This window comes from Nomascus leucogenys, chromosome 25 (assembly GCF_006542625.1).
Source record: "Nomascus leucogenys isolate Asia chromosome 25, Asia_NLE_v1, whole genome shotgun sequence".
Lineage (NCBI taxonomy): Eukaryota > Metazoa > Chordata > Mammalia > Primates > Hylobatidae > Nomascus > Nomascus leucogenys.
Window position 1 is genome coordinate 25,039,617 of NC_044405.1, and position 7,735 is coordinate 25,047,351.

At 41.3% G+C, this 7,735-nt stretch overlaps 1 protein-coding gene across 1 annotated transcript in view; it reads left to right on the forward strand.

Annotated features, from left to right (window-relative positions):
- The window catches only part of IGSF5 (immunoglobulin superfamily member 5), a 55,952-nt gene extending 53,714 nt beyond the window's left edge, over positions 1-2,238 (forward strand). Inside the window, exon 9 of the mRNA XM_003280256.4 lies at positions 1,408-2,238. Within this exon, the coding sequence (XP_003280304.2) occupies positions 1,408-1,503 (96 nt within the window). The 3' untranslated portion in view covers positions 1,504-2,238. The remainder of the gene's footprint in view (positions 1-1,407) is intronic.
- The last annotated feature ends 5,497 nt before the right edge of the window (positions 2,239-7,735 follow it).

The following is a 7,735-nucleotide window of genomic DNA, read 5'->3' on the forward strand; positions in this document are numbered from 1 at the left end:
GATTAAATTGTAAGAAGGGTCAGAAGGAAAAAAGAGATTGATTTTCAAAACTGGCATATACAATATGACACTTTTCTTCTCTGATTATTTCTCTGATGACTGAATCTACAGTTAGAATATGTAGTACTGGCATGGTTTTCTAGACAAGAGTTTCCCTGTTAGTGAAATAGAATGAATTTGGGTGTAACTGCAGCTGAAACACATTAGGGTAAAAGTAATAAGTAAAATTAGAAATTCCTAATAAAATTTATAATCAATTACTGGGGAAGGCATGCTTTTTTATTTTAGTATGAAGCCAGGGGATTTGCAAATATTTTGTATTTTGGTGAATATTTAAAACAAAGAATCCTCCTTTTCCTCTCTTTGTCCTGTGCCTTAACTCACTGTCAGTGCCTTTTTCTGGTTGTTTTAGGAAATTCTCTGTCTCTGTCATTTTCGGAAGGTGGGCATATGAACAACTTGAGACCTGGATCAAGCCTTCCCCACAAATCACCCCCTCATTGAGACAAACGGAAATACATACTTGATAAATTTAGAAAACAGCGACGTTTGCACGACCCAGCAGTGAAAACAAAAGCAAACAACAGTAGGAATCTCTAGCATATTAGCAGCACAAGGCACACATCTTAAAGCATTGCTGACGTAGTTCTGTCTGCTGTCCAGTTTTCCCTGTGTTATTGGGAGTCAACAAATTAAGAGCATGAGCTAGAGTAATTCTATCCTCAAGACTTGCTAGCATTCCATCGCATTGTGAATAATTTATCATGCCCAGTTACATTATTTGAGACGTTAAATGCGGCTATTGTGCCCTGGAACCTGAGCTGCCATTCTCAGGACTGGCAGGAAAAAAGTGTTGCACACATTTTCATAGGGCAATGTTATGAGACAGGCATTGGCCACTCTGGAGGATTAAATGGTTTGTTTGGGATTACATTTCTGAATGAGAACAGGGAAGACTATGTTTCTCCCTGATAGGGAAAGGAGACAGATTGGTGATGTATCTGGAGTCAATTCTTCAATTTTGTCCCCCTGCTCTAGAAACAATGCATGCTCTTTAAGAAGTTTAGAAATATTTTATATTTTCATAAAAATTCTAGCCAGTAAAGCAAGAACTTCCTTAGGAAAATTGAAACACAAAACAAAACAATGAGTCGCTGTGGTAATTTGCCTTAGTCAAAACAAATACTGATTCTTGGAATTGGATTGCCCTTTAGGGCCTGAACTTGGAAAACGTCTATATTGTGTGTTACCAGAAATGATGCAAGAAAGGAAGAGCTTATTTTAACATTTTTGTTCCTCTCTGTACCTTAATTTTATCTTAACAGATGAGTGAAGCTCCCTTTTCAAGTATGCATTTTACAGTGATCTCAACCCATTGAATTGACTTTTTTCCTCCTCTGTTGCCAGGGGGTTGATCAATGTCCACCCAGGCCAGCAAGTCATCCACAGGCTTCTTTTAATCTGGCCAGTCCTGAGAAGGTCAGTAATAGAACTGTAGTATAGCAAAGACTTCCCCAAGCTCCACTGAGCACTTGGCTGACATTTTACAACACGGTGATAGCATCCTTCCTTTCCATCCTAAGACTGGCCTGCAGCTTTGCCAACATTACCTGAAGAGGAGATGTCGGAGTCATCAGAACTGATACTTGACAGTGAGAGAAGGAATCGATTTTCCCAGATTTCAAAGTAGAATGTGACTTTTAAGAGGTTTCAAGGTTTTTGTGAATTCCATGAAGTTACTAAGTAAAAGCTGCAAATTCATCATAATTTTTCTCAACACTCAACACTCCTACTTGTTAATCCAACAAATGGTAGATAAAAGTCTGTATTCTACCATGACTTTCAAAAGTTTTTATTATCTTAAAGCATATGAAGATGATATTTACATATATTTAATATGTAGGGGTATTATTACATATTATCAGTGAAATACAAGTATAAAAATTAGGGTCAACCAGAAATCTACAATTGACTGTCAAAACTGAACTCAAAGTAAGATTAAATTCTAACGTGGATGTGCATGTTCCTAAATATCTTATGATTGAATATTTACACGAAGACATTCATTTTTATCTGCCCCTTTATCAGACCTATTTGCATCTCCTCAAGTGAATTAGATGTGGCTTATGCTTTGCAGAGGATGGACCTCACCTACTCTGCACACCATGAAAAAACTGGAGATGGGCATTGTAGTCTTTAATTAATAAAAACACCAAAAATGTGTATTGCCTTACCTAACTCTTCACTATTAAGGCGGTCGTTTAAAGAATCATAGTATTCGGGAATCAAGCCTTTTCCGAGAAGGAAAACAAGAGCCTTCTGCAAAAATCCATCCCATCTTCACAATTATCTTTGCTGACCGTACATTCACTTCATTTAAAGTTAACATGAATGTTGTTATGAAAAATAAATTGCTGCCTTTCCCCAGTATTTTTCTTTTTCCATGTAGATAGTCAGTGAATTTCACTGCCCATTCCACCCCTTCATATTTAACCTAGAGGCAAGACTGTGATTTGACCGTGCTCTGAACTGGTTGGTGCAGATTTCTATGCTGGTTATAATTAGCAACTGCTTTGAGCCCCTCAAGCTCAACCATGCTATTGCTAAAGCAGAATTTGACTTTTAAAATATGTCAGGATTTTAGTGAACTCCTTACAGATACTTAGTAATAGATGCAAATTTGTCATGGTGTTTCTCATCACTCACTCTTGCTTGCTAATCCAACAAATGGTAGAGAAGTCTTACACTACCATGATTTATAAAATACTTTTATAATCTTAAATCACATTTAGCCCTACCCTGGACCATCCTATAAACCAGCAACTAACTGAAGGGGTGTATTAGTCTGTTCTCACGCTGCTAACAAAAACACATCCCAGACTGAATAATTTTATAAAGAAACAGAGGTTTAATGGACTCACTGTTTAATATGGCTGAGGAGGTCTCACAATTATTGTGGAAGGTGAAGGAGGAGCAAAGGTACGTCTTACATGGAGGCAGGCAAGAGGGAATTGCCCTTTACAAAACCATCAGATCTCATGAGACTTATCCACTATCATGAAAACAGCCCAGGAAAAACCCACCCCCATAATTCAATTACCTCCCACCCTGTCCCTCCCACAACATGTGGGGATTATGGAAGCTACAATTCAAGATGAGATTTGGGTGGGGACACAGCCAAACCATATCAAAGGGTATTTCCTGGTACCATTTGGAGCCAGGCGTGTGTTTTGATTGGTTGATGCTCATACTGTATCCATTCTGATTTGTCAGTGCCCATACAATATCTATTCTAATTGGGCAGTGTTCATGACTTACTGGTTGTCATCTATTTTGAATATCATCTCTGCTTAGAGGATCCTGAAAAAAAAAAAAAGGTCATCTCTTCTAGGACCATGTCCCTAATGTGAGAAAATTGGCTGCTTAGATTTTAGGGAGTAGAACTGAAATGCAAAATCTCAAAAACCCATAAATATTGCTATATCATATTCCCAAGAGTCTTTTCGAAGGAAAAAATTGCCAATTCAACTGGATAAAAATGAGACTCATTTATTATACTAATTTCTTTATTCCCTGCCAGTGTGGTTCTGTCTTTCCACTACCATGCTTGAATGGATACAAGAAGAAGAGAAAGACAAGAAGGTTCTTGAGTCTCTTTAGGCAGAGCTAAATGGGTGAATGCCATACTCTTCACTTAATAGTTTACTCTCCTTAAACAACCACAGAATTCAGATCTTAAGATAAGGCAAATGCCATGTTATTTATGCTTTTTGTAACTTTTACAGCACCTGATATACTGCAAGTGTTCAGTAAATATTGAAATCAAACAGGTCAATATTAAGAAAGCCTATATATTAAATACAAGAAATATTTATCATTTGCTTGCTATAAGCATAATATTTTGTGGCAATTTTGAGAGTCAAGGGGGTTGCATATAAAATATAATTGAAATTTAAGTTTTGAAATCTGGAGGACAATGGTAAATAATTTCCACAGAAGTTTCTCCAACTTACTACATGCTTCTTGAGTCACACTCAAAATATTTTCTCATTTATCAGATTATGGGGTTTTTTTTTTGTGGTGTCACTTATAAATAGGCTCTTCTTACAGAATCTTACTCCAGGAGTAAGGTTTCTCAAAGGGATCCCCTGGCCAGTTTTTATTTCACATTAGGTAGATGCATTACTTGAATAGAACTATCTAGAGCTGTACTGTCCAATACTGTAGCCACACGGGGCTATTTAAATTTAAGTTATTTAAACTAAATATAAGATTCATTTTATCGGTTGCAATGGTCATATTGCAAGGGTTTATAGCTACGTGTGACCAGTGGCTACTCTATTGGACAATGCACATGGTAGGTTTCCATTATTGCAGCAGGTTCTGCAGGAGTGCTCATCTAGAGATAGCTACTTGGAAATGACCTTGATGTGTCATATCATCTTCATATGCTTTATCCTTTTACACAAACACAGGATCCATGTTTTCTTCAGCATTATGTCTGTGCACTCAGCCAGTTTCTATTTAGGAATCCTGCAACACCCAAGGCAGCTCTCAACCGAAAATGGTGTTTTGCTGATTTGGTAAATTCCTATCTCACTTCCACAGTGCAGAGAGCTGAGGCAGGCTTGCGGGGGGTGGAATGAGAGGAGTCAGTCAAAGCAAAACTTCATGGTCAAGGTTATTTCTCAGGAAGATGCAGCTCTCTGCTAATGAATGGCCGATGAGGGCTACAAATTTATTTAAACAAATACCCTTCAAAGTTTTATGCCATAAAACCCTAACCAGGGAAACCATACCTGCCTATCCCTCCCCGTGGTCTTTTACTTCGGTTTGTCTGTCAGATTCCAAGCAGGACCCATGCAATCAAGGCTCTTCCATATTACTCCGGGTAGGACCTAAGTGGTAATGCCAATACCTTGAAGATAACTGGAGAGCTTGAGAGCTTCCTCTGCTCTGTGTGGCCCTGACCTTGGAAAACTGTTAGGGACACTAAAGTTTGGTTGCACGTTCCTAAGAGTTTAATGACATAAAAGGTCAATGGATGAGGCCAGATGCAGTGACTCATGCCTGTAATCCCAGCACTTTGGGAAGTTGAGGCAAGCGGATCGCTTGAGGCCAGGAGGTGGACAGCAGCCTGGGCAACATGGTGAAACCCATCTCTACTAAAAATACAAAAAGTAGCCAACTATGCCTGTAGTCCCAGCTACTCGGGAGGCTGAGGCAGAAGAAGTTTTTGAACCTGGGAGGTGGAGGTTGCAGTGAGCCGAGATTGCACTATTGCACTCCAGCCTGGGCGACAGAATGAGACCCCATCTCAAAAAACTTAAAAAAAAAAAAGGTCAATAGATGCTTCAGAGCAAACGAGATGCCATGCCGGCACCTGAACTCCCCTGTTAAAGTGCTTGCTGATGTCTTTGGGAAGAACGCCATCCTGTGTGAAGATGAAGGATGGTCCACTCCGTGGGACACATGAGAACTTGAAGAGTTCAGAGATGGGAGAATCAGGTGAGAGCAGGACAGGAAGCAAGGGTTCAGGGGAAGGTAGTATGAGGTGAAGGTCTTGACAGGCAGGTGGTCCAGCAGGCTGGGAGCCACGCCTGTAGGCCTGAGGAGCTGTTACCATCCACTGGACCAAGGGGGCAGGGAGAGGATGATGGGCTGGTGTGGAGAGGGCCTCTGACTGCTGCTGTGGCCACACCATGGAAACATGGCAGAGAGGGAGTCGGAGTGACAGGGCTCTGGCCATCCACTCTCTCTTTTCAGTCTCCTGCTTGTGCCTCCCCCGATCACGCCCAACGAGAGCCAGAGGTCCTGGAGCCCATCAGTGTAGTCCGTATGGGTCAGTCCCCTGGGAGGACTGTGCTGGATACAGAAGGTAGGAAATGGATGTGGAGGGCAGGCAGAGCATTTAGCAAGGAGAAATTGCTGAATGGAGAATGTAAAGGGGATGGGAGGAGAATGAATGATCCATGTAAAGTCAGAAGGAAGGGCCTTTTGCCTGGTAGTGTGCTCCACTGCTTACCTTCCTTAGGGATGAAGCCATTTACTGAGAAAGGTGTAGGGGCTAAGAGGGCAGCTCACTGAAAGTTTGCTGCAAGTCCTTGATACGTTGCAGATGGGTAGGAGAAAAGGCATACGAATTTATTTAATGTGTGTACAAGGGAGCCTTCAGAATGAAGACCCAAAGATGCAGGGGAAATTGTCTGTTTTTATGCTTAGGCTTAACAAAGTATGGACTGCCATGTAAAAATATGATTGGACAAAAAGGGTAAGATCTAATGCTGATAGACTGAGTGGGGAAATCCAGAATGACCTGTCTGCCTAGATTCTTCTTGGCCTCTCTGAGTATCATTCCTTCCTGCTGGGTGTGGGCAGGACTCACTCTGGAATGGGAGTCTTCTTTTTTTTTATTATTATTATACTTTAAGTTCTAGGGTACATGTGCACAACGTGCAGGTTTGTTACATATGTATACATGTGCCATGTTGGTGTGCTGCACCCATTAACTCATCATTTACATTAGGTATATCTCCTAATGCTATCCCTCCCCACTTCCCCCACCCCGCGACAGGCCCTGGTGTATGATGTTCCCCTTCTTGTGTCTAAGTGTTCTCATTGTTTGATTCCCACCTATGAGTGAGAACATGTGGTGTTTGGTTTTTTGTCCCTGTGACAGTGTGCTGAGAATGATGGTTTCCAGCTTCATCCACGTCCCTACAAAGGACATGAACTCATCCTTTTTTATGGCTGCATAGTATTCCGTGGTGTATATGTGCCACATTTTCTTAATCAAGTCTATCATTGATGGAAATTAGGGTTGGTTCCAAGTCTTTGCTGTTGTGAATAGTGCCGCAATAAGCATATGTGTGCATATGTCTTTATAGCAGCATGATTTATAATCCTTTGGGTATATACCCAGTAATGGGATGGCTGGGTCAAATGATATTTCTAGTTCTAGATCCTTGAGGAATCGCCACACTGACTTCCACAATGGTTGAACCAGTTTACAGTGCCACCAACAGTGTAAAAGTGTGGAATGGGAGTCTTACGACCTGCAGTCAAGCAAGATAGGTCCCATAATTTCTTCATGGCCAGTTTTTACATAGAATATGTTTAAGTTTTATGGCTGGCTTTAGAGAAAAGGAGTTCTGGTTTCTATGGCCTGCCTTGGGAAAGAGGGATTGTCGTTTTAGCTCGCCTTGGGAAATAATGAGACTGAGAGACAAGAGGGCAAGAGAAGGTCAAATAAAAACTTTTGCTTCTGAGGCCTTCACTTTAGGGTATTGTTTTCTGAGCCCCAATAGAGCATCACTGGGAGGAAAGGAATTTGGCTGCATTGAACTTGGGTAGCTCCCATCTTTGTTGCCCACTTCCATCTCAGTAGAACAAGGGGATTGGATGGCGGGCCCTTGAAGTCCCTTCTGGTACTTATCTTCATAGAGATGTTCACACACACACACACACGCACGCACACACACGCACACACACTCATCCTCACCTGACATGACCCAGCTGTTAGGACTGAGGCTGCACTGTCTGAATGCGTGCAAGCATCCCTTGTCCCTGCCGCATTGGGAGGGAACTGTATTTTTGCGGATGGTAAATATTTAATTCTCGCCTAGCACAGTGTGTAAATCATGCCACATGTGGTGATAGCCTCAGGGAAAACCCACTCTCCAATGTTTATGAAGCAGATGCCCTGACCTCAAGCCCAGACCTCTACAAAATGCAG